The sequence below is a fragment of the Cinclus cinclus genome, chromosome 1 (assembly GCF_963662255.1).
Source record: "Cinclus cinclus chromosome 1, bCinCin1.1, whole genome shotgun sequence".
Classification (NCBI taxonomy): Eukaryota; Metazoa; Chordata; class Aves; order Passeriformes; family Cinclidae; genus Cinclus; species Cinclus cinclus.
Window position 1 is genome coordinate 45,462,897 of NC_085046.1, and position 20,032 is coordinate 45,482,928.

Sequence of the window (20,032 nt, forward strand, 5' to 3'; positions counted from 1 at the left end):
AGTTGATTTTTCTACTGAGGAATACAGTCTAAACAAAACCCAGGGTTTACAGAAATAGTTATATAGCATCTCGAATACTCATGTCAAATTTAATTTGGTTTTAAAATGTTAACAGTAATGTAAAAATTATTGGAATACTCTAGTAACATAAGGGCTCTCAATCACATGTCAATAGGTAGAAGTGGTATCAGATCTCAGCAGTTCTTTCACTTTTCACTATTTAGGTTCATAAATCACAGCACAATTCTTTTCAAATGGTATTATTCCCAAATGGATCATATCACTGCACGGCTCTCGAGTGCATCCAGACAGTGACAACATTCTGCAAAGGCATCATGAGAGGGAGTCCATCTTCCCTCCATTCTCCTTTTAGTGATTGCAGTTTACTCAGACTCAAACCCTTCTTTAGCTTTGTATAGGCATAAGTACATATCAAGGAGTTGCAAACACCAACCACTTGGGTTCCTGAATATATATCTTACACATTACATTCTCCTCTGCTTTTTACTCCACTGGGAGATGAACCTGCCAGAGTAATGTCACAGTTACTATAACAACTAGTTACCAGCAACAAGACAAGAATAAAGAAGTGGTGTGTGTGATTGCTGCTAGTTGTATCTTAATCTGTGGCACAAATGCTCTTATGCCCTATGAAACAAGAACACAGTCTCACCAGATACTGCCAGGTAAAAGAAAATAATGATTTTAAAAATACGTATCCTCCCCAATCCCTCTAACAGTCATACTCACAGAATACGTTCCTTTACTTCTCAGGCAAGCAGATAAACAGCAGTTACCTTGCTTCTTAATAATTTCCTTATTTTCCTCCAGATACAATCTAATACTGCAAAAATCCATGCCTTTCTTTCTTTCTTTAACACAATAAAAAGTGCACTGTCCAGAGACAGTTGAGTGGTTGAAATGTTTCCTGTAAACTGAGAAACTGCTTTGAACTTGATTTTAATTTGTTGTTGCTGAACTTTCATACAAAGTCTCTTTTTCATGCAATTACATCTCTCACTTCAGAGGCAGATTGGAGAAATAGACAAATGTAACTACATATTTGCCCAGTTTTCTGGAAAACAAACCTAGGAGGGGAAGTCTCAGTTTAAGGTATTCTGCTATTCTGCTTTCAACCAGCTGTATTATGTTTCTTATTCTAAAAAAAAAAAAAAAAAAAACAACCAAAAAAACACAAAAAACCGTACAAAACAATAAAAAGTTCCAAACCCAAAGAGTGAGGAACAAGCTACAGTAAAAGACCCCAAGATTTAAACAACTTTGTTTATGAAACAGGCAACAAAAAATGCTGTTACTCCTCTAAGGTTTTTCTTATGTTAACTCCATATTTCAATTAATTTGGGCTACTGCTTACGCGTGAATGCTTTTCAAAGATTTAGGCAATGTTTTTCGCTCTAGTTTGTCAACACCTGTTTTCTGCTGAGCTGATAAAAGGCTCGGTAAAGAGTAATCAAAACTTGAGTCTATTGGCAGTACAACTATTTGCTGTATAGGAATCCATAATTTAAATGCAAACTTGTCCATGGCTTGAAAAATCCAAGACTGAATGTTACTATAAGGTTTAATCTCATTCTAAAATAGCCGGAAACATTTTCTAAAAAGTTACTCTGAAAATCTAATTAAATTGTTAACATCCCTTTAACTTGAAGTCAACAACCTTATGGTTAACTTTTGCTTTCACCTGACTGTGGCAACACTTATACAGTTTATAAGTACAGTTATAACTTACAGTTATAAACTTATTCTGTTTCATAGAATTGGCAATGTGGCTGCGTAAATAATAACAGAAGGCTTGGAGAGATGGTTGTTTCTTACCAGAGTGAAACTTCATGAGACGATTACTATTAATGCCTCTGTTACTTCAGAAGTGGAGTTGAAGTAACTGTCTAGATTCATGAGTGCCTAAGGGAAACTCTGTTTGCAAATTACATACCCTGAAGGAAGAGACAATATTAACATTTTAATTAGAATTTAAACCTTTTTTTTATCAAATAAGATGAAGTAATTTTAAGGTGTCTCCATTAAGCTTAGATTTCTGTACCAGGCTAATTGGTGTGCTTAAGGAATTAATCTACTGAAATGTGAGCTAGATATTTGAGAATTACTTGATTTCATTATTCAGCAAAGAAAGAGGGTTACCCTTTCCCATGGTGCTTGAGAACCCTTTCCACATTTCTTCACAATAAACAGTCTTGGCATCATAATCCTTGGTGGTAACATCTTATGGATATTCTCTTTGATTTGTAAAGTCCCTGTCTTCCTAGCACTTAAAAGACAGCTGTATTTTCTTTTACTTAAACTTGGGTTTTATATTAATCTAATTTTATTTTGACAAAGAAAAAAATGCTGTAGTTAATTATAATGAAATAATATTTTATTCACATAACTAAGGTGTAGATAGGCCTGCTCCCTACTGCTTTTGATAAAAATTATACATCAAGGTAATTCTAAGTCTAATGTGTATATAAAATTAAAGTGTAACATTACCCAAAGTAAATTTGAACCAAAAAAATCTGCTGAAAATACAAGAATGATCCTGCAATTTTAATCTAACACTGAAGACCAGCCTGGTGTTGGAAGAAAATACATTTCAATAAGGCAGTATTGTTTTTTACCACCATCCTAAATTACACTAAATTACAGACTGGAAAATAGCATATTCTCCACCACAGCTGAAAGAAAGGTTTCTCTTGTCATAAAATAAAACTGATACAGTGTCTTGTAAATGACAAACATTGAATCAAATCTGCATTGGTGGATAAAATAAAGTTCTTCAGAATGCAGCTTATTCAATTAAAACACATGTACACATTTTTGTCCATACTTGACAAACTTAACTCCTTGGTATGAAGTTTCATACCCCATTTCATCACTATTTCACTTATTTCAAAGAAAATGCACAGCCTGAATACATGTGTCCACTGAAAATACTGCTCAAGAAAGAAGACTTGCACCTTTAGAACTAAGGATGTTTGCTAGCTGGTGAAATGGCCAACCTGAATATCAGCTGAAATGCTCACTTTGAGTATGAATGTGTTGCATCCAATTGATGAAATGTTTCTGCATAAGAAATCGGGCAGGGCTTTCAACAAGCTTCATCTTCCCCTTGCAATTTAAAGCTGAGGGAAGCTCTAACCATAGAAGTGAAATTTTGGAAATATCTACTAATAGGTTTGTGTCTAAGAACGTAGCTCTGAAAATGTTATGTGAAGTACATACTTAAGAAAATAACTTACCAGAAATCAGTTTAGTGTTGTCATAATGATTTTTTTCCCTTACCAAAGGCAAAATCTTGGCGAAGTTCAAGTCTTCCCAGCTAAAACACCACTTAAGCATTGTATAGAAAGTTAATATGAATACATTTCAGCAATTATTAGGTACTTTCTGTACTACAGCTCAAATCAGGTATGAACACAAGTTAGTGAAACTACTGGATTTGCCTTTTAAGCACTCATAAGTTCAAGCTTTTAGATGCTGCTATTTTATTGTTTTTTATTGTCATAACTCACAAGTAAGTTCCAGTATTATAGTACTAGAACTAAAAAAAAAAATAATTTATTGTTAATCAATGTTATGCCACTGTAAGTTTTCAAATAAGTTTTGTAAAATCCTATTATAGAGACCAAAGCCTTTTCACAGAAATAGGTCCAAAACCTCTCTAAAGTGGCAATCCAAACTTTCTGCTCTCCCACAAGCTGTTGGAAGTGGGCTTGGAGAAACTAAAGAGCAAGGCAACCGCCTCCAAATTCTCAGATGACATGACTGATGACTAAAACCAGTATTTTTTTCAACAGTAAGCAATGTCTCTACAATTAGCAAAAACTCAAAGTAGAATTCTTCTTTGGATCCACGTTATCACAAACTGCACTGCATGAATTCCACTGGCAAGCATGGCAATGCGTGGCCAAATGAGTACTTAGGCAGCTCGTAATTTACATACAGGAATCCTAGCTCTTACTAAAATCTGTTTCCACGTGTAATTATAAAAATTCATCAGAGCCTTCAGTAAAATTCAGCAGGGTGGATCACAAAATACCCATTAGCTAACATCAAGTGCCTTGACGACTTCAGTTCTTTGGTACGGCAGTGTGCAAATTGCAAAATTTGAAGGACTTCCACATAATTGGCACTTTGTCTAAACTAAGATCTTTTACGACCCAGCTATTTATAAGCAGATATTTAAACAACTTCCTAAACAACAAGTTTAACAAGGGCAGCAAGAGACAGCGAGCTCCGTCTTCCTTTTATAGTAACCGCGAACAGACTGCGCTTCCCAGTTTCAACAGATGGTTGAACACGTGTGTACGCGTGTCCATTTTTCTTTTAAACAAATTGCAAGCCGGCTTGTAAATTACCACCAAGACTCAGGGGTACGTATGTGTCCTACAGGTACACATGGGCCGGATAGGACAAGGCAGGATGGCGCAGATCCTTTCCACACGCACCTTTTCCGTGCTAGTGGGTCACGCTGAGGTGGAACAGCTGCTCCTGCCTCCAGCGCCTATCCGTACAGAAATTCCAAACTGAGCTCAAGGCGCCCCCTCTGCCCCTCCAGATATCCCCTCGGGATATCCGCCTGGCTCCGTGGGGGCGGCCGTGGGGAGCCTCCAGCCGCAAGAGAATAAGGACAAGGAGAAGGGCGTGCGTCCGGGGACCGAGACACTCTCGGCCTCTTACCACGTACCATCTCGATGATCTTGGTCTTCTTACCCGTCTTCTTCTTCATGGTGAAGATATACTGCGCCAGCACCACCCCGCCCACCAGCGCGCATACGCTGGCGCTCGCCACAGCTCCCATCTTGGCCACGGCGGTCCTGTCCATGGTAACAGTTCCCGGAGCGCCGGGAGCGCGGCTGCGCCCTCGGTGTGAGCGAAGGAGGGGGAACCCGGACGGTCCTCCCAGGCCGATTGCCGGGTCGGCAACGACGGCGCCGCACGCGCCCCGCAGTCCCGGCCCCTCGCCGGCCGTACCACGCCAGAGGGGAAAGGGCGGGGGGGGGAAGGGTGGACGCACGGGTGGAGCTGGGCGCCTCGAGAGCAAGAGGTTTCTGCGAGGGGTTTGAAAAAGAAACAGCTCAAGCCGCCAAATGCTTAAGGTTGTTTTTTTTATTTTCTTTTTAACCCCCTCCTGTCTTAAAATACAAAAGAAACGTTTCTCTTCTTTGCTCTTCCCCCCAAGTACAGGTCGAAGTGAGAAAGCCCAACGGACAATGGCGCCGCTTCCCAAACTACATTTCCCAAGCTCTCCCCTGGGCGGGGCGTGGGGTGGCCAGTGGTGGGTGCCAGCGGTGGGGAAAGGAGGGTGCTGGAGATGGCGGTGGCGTTCTGAATGCGTCTGTAGCCCTACTGCTCTGTGTCTCGCCTCGGGCCGCGCCTGAGCGAGGAAGCGGGCCTACCGTCCCGGGGCGGCTCGGACTGCGCCGTGCCAGGGAGCTACCGCATCCCGCCCAAGTAAGCCCCCGCCGGGTTCCGTCTCCCTTCTCCGGCTTCACGGGGATGTGTGTCGGTGTCTGTCCGTGTCCCAGGCTCGGTGTAGGTGCAGTGCGTGCTGCTCAGGGACTCTGTGAGGGAGGGCAGGAGGGGGTGACGGGGTATGTGTGGAGGGCTCTGCTGTGCCTGCGCTCAGTGGCAGCAGGTTGCCTAGCGGGCATAGCGACGGGTAAAAGGTGGGAAATAAGTGGTTTTGTGTGCCGGACTTGGTTTCCTTGAAAGAGGAAAGGCGCGGGATTGCAGGCTGCTTTTGTTCCCAATCCCGTCTTCCCGCTGGAGCTGCCGGTGCATAGCGGCCCCTCTCCTATACGGGCTGTGGGATCGAGTGTCGGGGTCCATAGGCACGGAGCTGTGAGTTTTGAGCTAGCATAATGTTATTGTCAAGCTGCCCGCAAAGGGATTAGTCTCCTCGCTCCTTCCCCTCCCCCCCTTCTTAAAATAACATCTGGTGTGGAACAGAAAAGCTGATTTGTGCCCTGTATGACCGAGTTCTTCAGTCGTGTCAATGAAGCATCTTCAAGGCGATTAAACGGTGGAAGTTTTGATTATCGTCTGTTCATGCCTCCATTTACTTGTCTAAAAATAATTTCTCTTGCAGAGGACTTGCATCAGTTTTTTTTTTTTTCCTGGTACTCCTTGGTAAGAGAAGAGACCCCAGTTCTGAGACTTTGAAAACTTTTTATTACTTAGTGCTTGTAACAGAAGGCATTTAGCATTTAACGGTTTTTAAAAGTCTGTTATTTTGTTGCATTTTCTTCATATGGCTAGCAGTGTCTATCACAACTAATTTAACTAATGACACTTAGATTCTGAGGTTGTTTTCTTAACTGTATAACCAGGAATTTAAGACACCTGGAATTGACATTCATTTGGCACACACTAGTGCAATGTGAATCTGAGAGGTGTAATATATTTAAGGAAACTTTATAAGATTTTTGTATAAACAGTTGCATGTATTAGTATAAATTTTAACAATGGTTTGTTTCCTTTTCAGTAAAGAAGAATGTCCTTGTTTAAAGCTAGAGACTGGTGGTCCACCATTCTTGGAGAAAAGGAAGAGTTTGACCAAGGCTGTCTGTGTGTTGCTGATGTTGATAACAGTGGCAGTGGACAAGGTAAATTCAAATTAAAATTGCTGGCTTTTAAGCTACACATCTGTAGGTTTGCTTTGACCAATGCATGCTGAAAGCTTATTGGCCTGGCTAGTTGGCTAGTTAGTTTTAGATCTGCTATCTTTAATGTGTCCTTGTATCTTAAGAAGACAAATTCAGTGTTCTCTTTTAACATTTGTATGCTGCTGAATATGTTAATTCTTCCTTGTGTTCACTCTCTTGTCTTAATTTCTCTTGTCTTCCGTCAATGGTAGATATCTTTAAAATAAAGAATTTTCAGTTAGTCATGAGAGCAAACACGTTGTTACTTGTAAAAACAAAAGGAGAGAAAAAAGGAAGATGAGAGCTAAAAAGTTAAGAAATCAGAAAAGCAAAAAAACAACCCTTTTGTTCTGGAAAATAAGTGACAGCTGAAGTAAGTGACTGTATTTGAGTAAACCCTGTGTTTCTGTGTAGTCATTAATAATGTGAAATGATCTTTGCTGTCAGGGAGAGTTTTTTTGTGTGTATTTTTTTAAATTAACAAATTCTTGCTGTCTTTATGATGTCATGCTCACCTTGGAACTTTGTTTTTGCCTGGTAGATGTACCTGAGTTTGACTTCCTTGCTGCCATACTCTTCTAAAATTATTTTAATATAAGATTCTCCCTTTTCAGAATAATTTGAATAAAATTGAGCTGTTGCTGATTTGGTGTACAACCTTTTTCAGTAGAAATTCATTAGAGTTATTTAGTTTGGAAAAGACCGTTAAGAACATAGAGTCCAACAGCTAACACTGTGTTCTCTACTAAATCATATCCTTGAGCACTATGTCTTCATGTCTTAAATACCTCAAGGGGTGGTGATTCAGCCACTTCCTTTGGCAGTCTCTTCCAGTGCTTCACAACCCTTTTGGTGAAGTTTTTCTTAATATCCTATCTAGATTTTACAGCCCCTAGTGCAACTCTAAGCCCGTCACTGGCTTTGTTGCCCTTTTCTGGCCATGCTCTACCATCTCCATGACTTTCTTGTAGTGAGGGGCCCAAAACTGAATACATTATTTGAGTTGCAACCTCACCAGTGCTGATTACAGGGGGGCAATACTTCTCTGGCCACCCACATTCTGATTCAAGCCAGGATGCCATTGGCCTTCTTGGCCACCTGGGCACATGCTGGCTCAAGTGCCAGCTGCTGTCAACTGTAACCCTAGGTACTTTTCTGTTGGGCAGCTTTCCAGCCACTCTTCCCCAAGTCTGTTTTGTTGCATGGGGTTGTTGTGACTGAAGTGAATGACCTGGCACTTGGCCTTGTTGGACTACATATGATTTGCCTCAATCCATTTTTCCTGTTCAAATTCTGCTACAGAGCCATCCTTCCCTCCAGCAGTCCCACCCTCCCAGCCAACTTGGTGTCATCAGCAAACTTACTGAGGGTGCACTTGATCCCCTCATCCAGGTCGTTGATAAAGATATTAAATAGGACTGGCCCCAGTACTGAGCCCTGGGGCGTGTCACTCTTGGCCAGTCTCTGGTTGAATATAACTAAATTCACCACCACTCTCTGGGCTCAGCCACCCAGCCACTTTTCTACCCAAGCAATGTGCCTGTTTAAGCTGTGACTATCCAGTATTTTGAGGAGAATGCTGTGGGAAATGCTGTTAAAGGTTTACTGAAGTCGAGGTAAACAACAATCTGTCCCTTTTTCATCAGGCTGGTCACCTCATCATAAATGGAGATCAGGCTGGTCAAACAGAACCTGCACTTATTAAAACCCTGCTGGCTTGGTCTGATCCCCTGGTTATCCCATACAAGCTGCATGATGGCACTAAAGATGATATGCTCCATGACTTTCCCTGGTACTGAGGTCAGGCTGACTGGCCTGTACTTCCCTGGATCTTCCTTCTGACCCTTCTTGTAGATGGGCCTCATGTTTGCTAATTTTCAGTCAACGGGGAGCTCCCTGGTCAGCCAGGATTGGTGATAAATGATGGAGAGTGGCTTGGCAAGCACTTCCATTCTCAGTGTTCTTGAGTGGATCCCATCTGGTGGCCCCATAGACTTGTGTTTGTGTCTAAGTGATGTAGCAGAATGCTGACCATTTCCCTTTTCATTATGGGGACCTCATTCTGCTCCCTGTTCCTGTCTGCCAGCTCAGGGGCTGAATACCCAGAGAACAACTGCTGCTCTATTGAAGACTTAGGCAAAGGCAGCTCTAAGTACCTCAACCTTTTCCTCATCCTTTGTCACTATGTTTCCCCCATCTCCAATAAAAATGGAGATTCTTCTTGGCCATCCTTTTGTTGCTGATGTATTAATATAAACATTTTTATTGTATTTTATGGCTCTAGCTAGATTAAGTTCTAGTTGGGTTTTTGCCCTTGTAATTTTCTTCCTGCATAACCTTATGATACAGCTGATTCAGTCCTCCTGATTCAGCTGCTCCTTATTCCAAAGATCATATCTCCTCTTTTTCCTGAGTTCCAGCCAAAGCTCTGTGCAGCCAGGATGGTATTCTTCCCTGAAAACTTTCTTTGGTACATGGGGACAGCCTAGTCCTGTACCTTTTAAGACTTCCTTTTTTACAAATGTGCAGCTTACCTGGGCCCCTTTGCCCTTCAGGACTGCCTTCCAAGGGATTCTGTCAACCAGTCTCCTAAGTGGGTGAAAGTCTGCCCTCAGAAAGTCCATGACAGTTGTTCTACTGTTCCCATTCACTCCTCCTCTGAGAACTGAAAATAAAATTTTGTGATCACTGTGCCCACTGCAGCCTCCAACCATCACATCATCTACAAATCCTTCTCTGTTCACAAACAGCAAATCCAATGGGGCACCTTCCCTAGTTGGCTACTTCACCAGTTGTGTAAGGTAGTTACCTTTCATACACTCCAGGAATCTCCTAGACAGTTCCTCCCTGCTGTGTTTTCAGCAGACATCTGGCAAGTTGAAACCCCCAACAAGAGCCAGCGCTGGTCATTGTGAAACTTCTTCAAGCTGCCTGTAGAATATTTCATTGCCTGTTTGTCCTCGTTGGGTGGTCTGTAACAGGCTCCCACCATGACATCTGCCTCATTGGCCTTTTCCCTGATTCTTACCCATAAACACTCAACCTTATCGCTGCTATCACTGGTGCTGACAGATACTCACATATCTGCAAAAAATGTGATTGCTAAAGTTAGACTACAAGATAGACCACAATGAACATTAATAGGATCTTGTCTATGTTATATCTTTTTATGGTATTACTTGAAGCACTCTGCAGCAAATTGAATTCCGCATGTGCTATTGCATACTGTAGTACCCTATGTATTGTTTTTGTTTGTTTGTTTGTTTGTTTGTTTTGTAGATAAAGTTATTGTGGGCAGTTATAAGGGATATCTCCGAATCTTTAATCCACATCCTGTGAAACCTGGAGATGAAGTTCAACCTGAAGACTTGCTCTTGGAAGTGCAGTTGCGAGAACCAATATTGCAGGTGGAAGTGGGAAAATTTGTTTCGTAAGTAAATGGCAGGCTATGGTGCTGTTTGTTTAAGTCTTAGATGTGATTTTCTTTCTTTGTTTTGGTGAGTGAGTTTTCAGTTTCTAGATGGACAACTATATGTCGCATCTATAAATCCTATAGTATGCATTTGATCTGCTTCTTGAATCATCTTCATACGAGAGATTTTTACTTAAGGTATATATAGAGGATAATCTACCAGATAGTTATATAGTCTTTAGAAGTATGTAGAACAAGAAAAACTTGACATTGAAAGTTCTTTTAAGGTGTTAAGAATACTTGACTAACTTGTTATGGTCTAGGATGCAATACTGGCCATTCATTTCCTGTTGATAAAGGATAGAAGATCCTTAATTCCAATGAATTTAGTGAAAAAAAGTAGCCATGTAGAGGAGAGATACTGTGACTCTAAGGAAAACACCTTACAGTTAATTGACTGTAAGAGAATCTACTTAGGAGAACTTTATTTTAGTAATTAGTTCTTAAAGGATTAATTTTAATTTTGAAATGAACTTCTAATACTGTAGCATGAACTTTATTTAAAAAATGAAGTAAAACCTGTACTAACCATGGGAAAGATTCATGTTCTGAGACCAAAGGGTTAAGTAGTCGTGGAAGGACTCTTTGCAGGAATGATGTCTTTCTCTGTGAAATGAGCTATAACATTTTCTGTACTTACAGCACAAGTACTTTGCTAAAAATACTATTTGTGTTTGGAAGAAGAAGAATGTGAGAGTTTGAAGGTTCCATGCAACTAGTACAAAAGTGAATTTAAAAAAAGTAATGTTTGCTATTGCTGAATAATGCTTGTTTGGAGGGATGATCCATGTGTCATTCGTCCATGAAAGATTAACAGCACCTTGTTTCAAATCAGTTTCAAACTAAACTGGGAAAATAATCTCAAAATATGTTCTTAAAGGATTCATTTTGATTTTGAAATTAAGTCCAAACTACACCATGAATTTAGGAAAATCAGTACTTCTGAGATTTTATGCTAGCATCTAACACCCAAACCTTTGCATTTCGCCTACACATGAGAGCAATTTCAACATGTTACTTGAATTTTATCCTGTATCAATTCTATTTGAGTTTATCTGAAAATAGTGTTTCTTATACCCTTCTTTACAGTGGTACTGAAGGACTTCATCTGGCTGTGTTGCATTGCCGAAAACTCTGTGTGTTTGCTGTTTCAGGTTAGTTTACAGATTCAAGCTTTCCAGTGATTTTAAGTGTATTCTAAAGTTTGGATTAGGTTGATGTGAAACTTGGTATGTACAGTGTTTGCTCATCATTACTGAAAATCTGGAGTCATGTTCTTTCACTCAAGCCTATGTATGAAGAGGAGACATTAGTAATTAGGTTTAGCAGTGGTTTGCTGATCTGTTCCATGCTTGAGATAATGTGATGTGTGTGATTGTCTGTGGTTAGCAGTGATTGTGAGCAACTAGTTCTCATTATGGTTCTATAAATTGCTGTTATTGTCCAACACGCTAATGAATAAATGGTTGTATAATGCTGACCTACCTAGCTCTTTAAAAATAAACAGTTATGATTATTTCTGACTTCAGAAGTCCAGATAATTTTTTAGAAAGCCAGAACACTGGTAAGGTAGACAGAGAAGACAGGAGGTTATACTGGTAAGAAGGTGAAACTACTGTGTTTTGTCCTAAATCCTCTTTCTTCTACTGCCTTTGGCTGGAAATTCTGTATGATGTTGTTCTCTCCGTATGTGAAGAGCCTAGTCATGAAATATATATTCTGTGCTTTAATTTTTTTTTTTATTCTGTATGCTCAGAAGAAAGCACAGATTTAAGAGGTTTATTAATGGTACACCCATCTTTAAAATTCAATAGACAACATGGTGTTGTTCATTTTCTCCATGCAGGGACACACTGTGATTCCTTTCATTACAAGAACATGGTTTTCTTGTTGGAGCAGCTTGTTTCCTATTTAGAGCCTTGTAGTCAGACATGTTACAAAAATGTGCTCGCTTTGTCTGGAGACATCTGTGAAAGTTGTCTTTGCTGAGGAGAGATTCTTAGAGATGTACTGCAGTTTTTGTGCTTTCTCTTTGCTGTATTAGTGTTTATGCCTTAGGATTGTAACCTAGCAGTACAATTTTTATTAAAACCATTTTTAAAATAAATTTGCATTAAGAGCACATGACAGTAAGTCTAGAAGTCTTTAGTAGTTATAATTTGCTGTTTGGTCTCCATGGCTTAAGCAATTAAGTAATACTAAAAAGTAAAATTTTGCTATCTTTTAATAGACTTTTCATACTAATCTGTAAGAATTTGTCATTTAAAGTTAATTTCTGCTGTCTGAGTGGGTACTCTCAAACAAGCTCCTTTGAGAAATAACTATCATTACTTCTTTATGCTTTTAAGGCAAACTGCACTTTCAGAAGGTGGAATCTTTACTTGCTTTATACATGTTGGCATATCAGTTATTCATAATAAAAATCACTATGCTGCTTGTTTTGACAGATGAAAACATCCTTCAGGGCTGACTAAAGTATGGCCTTGATATTGTATTACAGTCAATATACACAGACTGATAACTTTCTAACTTGTTTATCCTGAAGTCTTGCTGATTATCTAGTTACTACTCAGCAGGGCTTTTCCCCTCATGTCTATTCAAGGCTTTTCCCTAATGTGAGCCTGCTTTAGGGGTAATTGTTTAAAGCTATGTTTGATTTGATTGGAGAAATTGCCTAAAAGGCTAGCATAAACTACAAATCTTTCATAGAATGTTGTTATTGGAATAATCTTTGTATAATTAAAATTTTGGTAGGATTTAAAAATATCAAGAAAAACACCTTTTTATATAGAAAGTTTATCTATATATAGAAAACACCTTTATCCTAGCTGATGTGACTGTTCTCAAAGGTTTTGGTTTACTTTTTATTGTTTGCTAATATTAGTCCTTAAGTACTACTTTATGTAATGAGCTTTACTTTCTTCATGGGATTCAGGAAATACTTGATTCTTGAAAGAGGAACTTCAGTTTCTTTAGAAAGACTTTTTTTTTTCTGCTAGTTCCTTGAAGGAGTCAGGAAATTAAAATTCATGCAGCCCTTTTCAGGGAATGTGATGTGTATCACAAAATTATTTTTGTTACCGTATCTGTTGTCTCTGCATTGCTGATCACTCAATGCAATTTCAGGCAAAGTAAAGGCAAGTCATGAGTGTGTCCTAAACACAGTTTGTAAAGTGGGAGCTAATGACCAGCTACAGCTTAATTCGAGACAAAGACTACTGCAGCTGAAGCTGGCTGTTTGATATAGTATATTTACTGAATAACTAGAGAATCATAAGAATTCCCCTTTCAGCAGGGGGAATCAAAGCTTTTTTTATGATCTTAGAGGTGTGCCCAACAATAAAAATGTGTTTAAGTAGTAAAATCTCAGCCTTTTGCAAGGTCTTTCTACATGTATATTACAATGAGACCTTATTTCTAGTTCTGACCTTTAGGAATTTTGTAGCTAGGTGATTTTTTTTTTTAAGAAAGTAGCAGTGTGAGCGTACATATCTCAAAAGCCACTAGAAATTAAGTTACATTTTCTTCAGATTGTTTACACTGATACTCCTTTATTTCTTCCACAGTGTGTAGATCAAATTAATAAATATTTACCCTATGTTTTTTTTGTAGGAACTCAGGGGAATGTGGAGCATGGGAACCAGTATCAGATTAAATTGATGTATGAGCACAATCTTCAGAGAACTGCTTGTAATATGACTTATGGCCCATTTGGTGGTGTAAAAGGTAAGCTCCTTGTATATTCTTTATAATTAGTTGTTTAACTGAATTTTGAAAGGCAGCATGATGCTGCTGTCTAGAGAAAAACATCTTTCTATGCATGATGGTACTTTTTATCTGATGCATACTGAAAATAAGCTGAAATGAGCAAAGAATATTAAATGCAGAGTACATTTTTTCTCACATTTTGAACTGGATATGAGTTTACAAGGATAATATTGGTTTTAAAAAAGGTGACAAAATTCCTGGCTCATCCCTTGTAAAGTACTTCAACATCTAAAAATAATTATTTTCTTCTATGCTTTAATTCTTGTGCTTGCTTATCCTGGACAAGTTAAAAAGTTAACATCTTCTTTTGCTGAACCTAAGATACCAAGTGTTTTGAAAGATATGTAGACTTCTAAAAACTAGTTTAACTTATATTGGGAAGACAGAACATTGGACAGTAATATTTATGGTGTATTTGTAGATTTGAATGAGTTTAATAGATATAAGTGTTTTTTGAACTTGTGGACTTGTGAACTTGTTTTTCTGCTCTGATGTGGAAGCATTTAGATTGTCTTTGCATAACATCTCCTTTTCTTCATAAGTAAAGATTGCTGAAAAATATTTGGGGGGTGGCAGTCATCAACAAAAATAGTGTCACTAAATTGTTGGCAGAGTGGTAAGTCACTTTCCAAGGCAGACAGTCTCCTGCATCAATATGGCAAATATATGCTTACAGTTCCTTGGTTCTGTGCCTGTAATAGCTTGCCAGTAATAATGCTACGATGCCTTACCCTAAACTCAGGCTTGTGCCTGGGCTTAAATTCAGCTGACCAAAATCCTTACTGATTGAAGAGATTTTCACCTACTAATTTCTTACAATTACCTTGGGGAAAATGGTCAACTCCTGTATAAATGCTATGAGTATTTTGAAGAGTGAGTGTATAAGGTATGGGTATATTCCTGTTAAAAGCAAAAAGACAGTACAGAGGTTCCTAAATCTGAGAAGAGGTAATAATGCTTTATGACATTCTACAGTGGAGTTGCAGTAACAAATGTATAGTGGATAGTAAACTAAGTGTTGTGGGTGTCTGGAATGATCCAGAAAGAATAAAGCAAGTAAACATGTACCACCATGAAGTTCTGCAGAAGAAATTATCTGGATTCTTGATGTGCATATTTGTTTACCGTGGAGTTCTAAGTAGAGGTCTGACCACCAGCTTAATCTTCATACCAGACCTATCTCATGAGCTGTAGTGGATGCAAGTAATCTGATTAAGAAGGTGTCATTGCAAGCTAGGGAGACAGGAGGTAATGTTTAACCTAGAACCTACTCAGCAAGCCAAACACTTACCAACACCTAGGATGGTCAAAATGAGGGCCAATCCTGAAAAAGCAGCAAGAATAGCAGAAGGGACTCTGGTGAGTTCTGTAAACTTTTCTGAGTTTTCTGTGTTAGCATGCCATGCTAATTACCTTTTCCTTTTTTCTTCCCCATGTTCCAGTTCACATATGTGTGTTTATTGCTGTTGGACAAAGAATGATCTCAAGTCATAAATAAGCAAAGAAGGCAGGGATTTATGTTATGTAATGAATAATACATATTCATATTATAAGACCAAGATGCTTTCTGTTTAAGACCTAGATCTAGGAAAATTATAGTGAATGTTCAGGTACCTGACAGGGGGCTAGTAAGGCATGTGTTGAAGCATCAGAGAATTGGTAAAATGGACACCAGGGAAAGTTCTTTTTGGGAAATGAAAGAATATTCCTTTTTTGGTAGTTTTCCTGGACTGAATGTTCTTTTAATGTGGCTTTCCTGGACTATCTGATTAGATTTCTTATCAAGGATATGCTTTTAATCTTGCCCCAAGCCTTTTGCATTGAATCTATTTCAGGTTTTTTAAGTATCATATTTAATATCTTGTTCTGTCCTTGAGGCTTATGAAGGACAGTATTGTGGTTTTATTTCCATCTTGCAAGACCAGCCTGAGTGAACCAGAAAGGAGGTCTAGCAAGTGTGTTAATTTAGTAAAGAAATACCTGTTCTCGTCTAGCCTGCCAAGCTATCTATGTGTATCTGTGTTTGGCAGGTGTTCTGGTGTGCCACTGAGAGTCTGTAAATAATTTTTTTACTATCAGCCTTCCACAGGCTTCTCACGAATTTTTTTCAGGCAACTGCTAAAAGTGTCTCTTGCTTTCAGCAGAAGTTAATTAATGGTGGTGCTGTAAGCCTGCAACAATGAGCTTGCTTTGCTAGCAGTCTGCCTTTTGCATGGCAGTCTGCAAGTAGAATGAGAAAATACAGGGAGAGGGTTTGCGCTTATTGCCTCTGTTACTACTGTGACTAATACGTGTCTTACCCTATACTCAAGCATGTTTGAAACAAGGTGAAAGAGGCCCTTCACAGGTCGTTCACAGAGCTACTGAAGCAGACACAGGAGAATGGCAGTTGAACAGAAGGGGGAAAGCATGCATACAGGGAAGCATACCGTGGGAGTGTTAGGAAGGAAGGTGGATGTCAGTCCCCCAGGAACATGATTTTTCATCTGAGTAAGCAAAGAATGCTGTAGGAGTTGACACAGAGAACTTGATCTCTGAAGTTGCTCAGTCTTGCTCAGATTTCTCTTCCTGAAGGTTATGCTTTGTTTTTCTTTTTATGGATCTTTAATCCTATACTTTTAGTGGTAAAGCAGTGCATTCTACTCAGCCATATGACTTAACATTGACAAAAGCAAGAAAAAGTTTGAGTTTTCAGTCCTGAGCGGTATGGGACAGGTGAAAAGTAAAGTCAGGACCATGAACTTTAGGCAAGCAAACTTCCCACTCTTCAAGGAGTTAGTTGGACTCCTTGTGAAACTGCCCTCAGGGACAAGGAGTCAAAAAATGGCAGATCTTCAAGGATGCCTTCCATAGAGTGCAAGGACTCAGGATCTCCAGGTGTGAGAAATTGGGAAAGGAAGGCAAGAGATGGACATGTCTGAGTTGAGTCCTGCTGGTCAAACTAAAGGGCAAGACGGAAATGCACAGCCAGTGGAGGCAGGGAAAGGTGATCTGGGAAGAATATAGGGATGCTGTGTGGTTGAGTAGGGATAGCTACAGAAAAGCCAAGGTACAGCTGGAGATGAACTTGGTGAGGGGTGTAAAGAACAACAAGAAGGACTTTTACAAGAACATTGACCAGAAAAGGAAGGTCAAAGGTAGCAACACTGGCAAACTGGTAACAGTGGACAAGTGGAAAGCTGAGAAACTCAACAACTTCTTTGCCTTAGTCTTCACTTGCAATCTGTTTTCCCACACCTCTTGAGTGTTAGAGAGCAGAAGGAGGACTGCAGAAACAATATCTCTCCCATTGCAAGGGAAGATTCATTTTGTGACAACCTGAGGAACCTAAATCTATGGGACCTGACTGAGAGGCATCTCAGTTCTGAAGGAATTGTCTGATGTAGTTGTGAAGCTACAGTCCATGATGCTTGAAAAGTCATGGCAGCAGGTGAAGTCCAGGGTAACTGGAAAAAGGGAAACACTGAATGCATTTTAAAAGGGCTGGAAAGGAGCACCCTGGGAAGTTGCGACCTGTCAGCCTCACCTGTGTGCCTGGAAACATCATGGAACAGAACTTCCAAGAAGCTGCACTAAGGCACATGGAGAACAGGGGTATGACTCTAGACAGCCGGCATGGCTTCACTAAGGGCAAGTCCTGGCAGATCAACCTGGGACCTAGTGATAAAGTGCCATGGAGTGACTACATCTGTGGGCAAGGTAAGGATGTCATATATGTGGACTTCTATAAAGCCTTTGACACACTCCCCTACAACATCTGTCTCTTTAAATTGGAGGGAGATGGTTTTGATGGATGGGCTGTTCACTGGATGATTAATTGGTTGTACAATTGGTGACATCTAGAGAATCATAGAATCACAGAAAATGTGGAGTTTGAAGGGTTCCATCAGGATCATCCAGTCCAACTCGTGTCCTGTACAGGACACTCTTAAAGAACCATGCCATGTGCTTCTTTAACTCAGACAGATTTGGCACTGTGACCACTTCCCTGGGAAGCTGCTCAACCACCCTCCGTGTGAAAAACTTCTTCCTGATATCCAACTTAAACCTCCCTTTACTCAGCTTCTTGTCACTTCCTCAAGTCCTGTCAGTGGTCACAAGAGTGAAAGACCAGTACCTCCCCTCTACTCCCCTCAGGAGGATGCTGAAGACCACATGGCATCTCCTCTCAGTTTCCTCTTCTCCAAGCTGATCAACTGAAGTGACTTCAGCTGCTCCTTATAATGCTTCTCCTCCAGACTGTTGGGGGTTGGTTTCTTTCCCTTTTTCCCTCTGTGGAATTTTCCCCATTGTCATGCTAAGATACCTGTTGACTGGGCCCTGGTGACAAGGGGGAGGGGACGGGACGGAAGAGGGGAACCCCGCGAGATTCAAACAGCCAGAAGAGGAAGCAGAAGGCTGGGCCTCGCCCCATTTCCCCCGTGGAGTTCGGACGAGAAGGACGATCGCCGCCTGTGTCCCATCCCTGCCATCCCAGCGTCAGGAAACCGGACCCTGCCCGTCTGTCTTCTCGCTGTGAACTACCACCATCCAGCACTCTGCTGAGCATCGGGACCGACACCGTGAGCGGAGGGCTCTCTCCATCTCTCTCTCCCCCTGGGACAGCGCTGCCATCACCCCCAGCCCTCCTGCAGCTCTGCAGGACCTGCCCGCCCCCAGCACCGGGAACTGCAGCTCAGGGAAAAGGTGCCTGCAGCCAAAAAACACTGGGACTGAGTTACTGTTCTGTTTGTGGCTAATTTCATAGCTGTTGTTGTTCTTGTTTGTCTTGTTAGAGATACTAGTAAAGAACTGTTACTCCTATCCCCATATCGTTGCCTGAGAGCTCTCTTAATTCCAAAATTATAATAATCGGAAGAATCACGTTTTTTTCAGTCCAAAGAGAAGCTTCTGCTTTCCTTAGCAAACACCTGTCTTTCAAACCAAGACACAGACCCTTCACTATCCTATAGATATACAGAGTGACAGATGGAATTCCTTGGGCATTCATAGTGGACCAGTGCTCTTCAATATCTTCTTCAGTGATCCAGGCAGTGGGATAGAGGGCACCGCCAGAAAGTTTGCAGATGACAACAAGCTGTGTGGTGCAACTGACTCACCTGAAGGGCAGGAAGCCATCTAGAGTCACCTGGACGAGCTTGAGAAGTGGGCCCATGGGAACCTGACAAGGTTCAACTAGTCCAAGTGCAAGGTGCTGCACTTGGGTCTGGGAAATTCCAGACATGAGTACAGAAGGGGAATTAGTGAATTAATTAAGAGCAGTCCTACAGAAAAGAACAAAGAACTTGAGTGTTCTCATGGATGAAAAGCTGGTTGTGAGGCAGCAGTTTGTGCTCACAGCCTGGAAGGGCAAGCACATCCTGGTCTGCATCAAAAGCAGAGTGACCATCAGGGTGAGGGAGGTGATTGTCTCTGTTGTGAGACCCCACCTGTAGTGCTGCTTGTAGTTCTGGAGTCCTCAGCACAGGAAAGACCTGGATCTGTTAGAGCAGGTCCAGAGGAGGGCCATGAAGATGATTAGAGGGCTAGAGCACCTCTCTTATGAAGACAGGCCAAGTTGTTCAGCCTGGAGAAGGAGGAGGATTCAGGGAGACCTTAGTATGGTCTTTAGGTACTTAATGGGGCCTACAGAAAAGCTGAGGACAAGCATTTTAGCAGGGACTGTTGAGATAGAACAAATGGAAATGGTTTTATACTACAAGAGGAACAATTTAGATTACATATAAGGAGGAAGGTTTTTTTACAATGAGGCTGGTAAAACACTTAAGGTCAGATTGAATGGTGTTCTGAGCAACCTGATCTAGATGTCTCTCTTCATTGCAGGGGAGGTTTGGACTAGATGACCTTTAAAGAACCCTTCCCACCCAAACTGTTTTATGATTCGATGATTTTAATATCTTTGGAGTTGTTTCACATATTCAAAATATAGAAACAAATATCACTAGATGTGTATTGCATTCTCATTCAGCTTCCTTCAATGTAAATTTTTGCTGTTTTATCCCTGCTAGTTTATGACAAGCTCGTAATATTTTGGTCTATTTCTCTCTGGCTGAAATGTGATGGAGATGTAAAACGTACAAAGTATAACTGTCACTTCTCAGCTGTTGATTTTTTTTGTCTCTTGTAT

At 40.6% G+C, this 20,032-nt stretch overlaps 2 protein-coding genes across 5 annotated transcripts in view; one reads left to right on the forward strand and one right to left on the reverse strand.

Annotated features, from left to right (window-relative positions):
- The window catches only part of NT5C3A (5'-nucleotidase, cytosolic IIIA), a 28,166-nt gene extending 23,308 nt beyond the window's left edge, over positions 1-4,858 (reverse strand). For 3 of the 4 annotated variants that reach the window (XM_062509718.1, XM_062509746.1, XM_062509698.1), the window contains exon 1: positions 4,706-4,858. In XM_062509718.1, coding sequence (XP_062365702.1) covers positions 4,706-4,843 — 138 coding nt within the window. In that variant the 5' untranslated portion in view covers positions 4,844-4,858. The remainder of the gene's footprint in view (positions 1-4,705) is intronic. The other variant, XM_062509690.1, reaches the window with a different exon arrangement.
- Positions 4,859-5,351: 493 nt separating this feature from the next.
- BBS9 (Bardet-Biedl syndrome 9) overlaps positions 5,352-20,032 on the forward strand; it is a 194,357-nt gene continuing 179,676 nt past the window's right edge. The window contains exons 1-5 of the mRNA XM_062505631.1: positions 5,352-5,472; positions 6,506-6,626; positions 9,945-10,095; positions 11,227-11,291; positions 13,750-13,863. Coding sequence (XP_062361615.1) covers positions 6,515-6,626; positions 9,945-10,095; positions 11,227-11,291; positions 13,750-13,863 — 442 coding nt within the window. The 5' untranslated portion in view covers positions 5,352-5,472; positions 6,506-6,514. The remainder of the gene's footprint in view (positions 5,473-6,505; positions 6,627-9,944; positions 10,096-11,226; positions 11,292-13,749; positions 13,864-20,032) is intronic.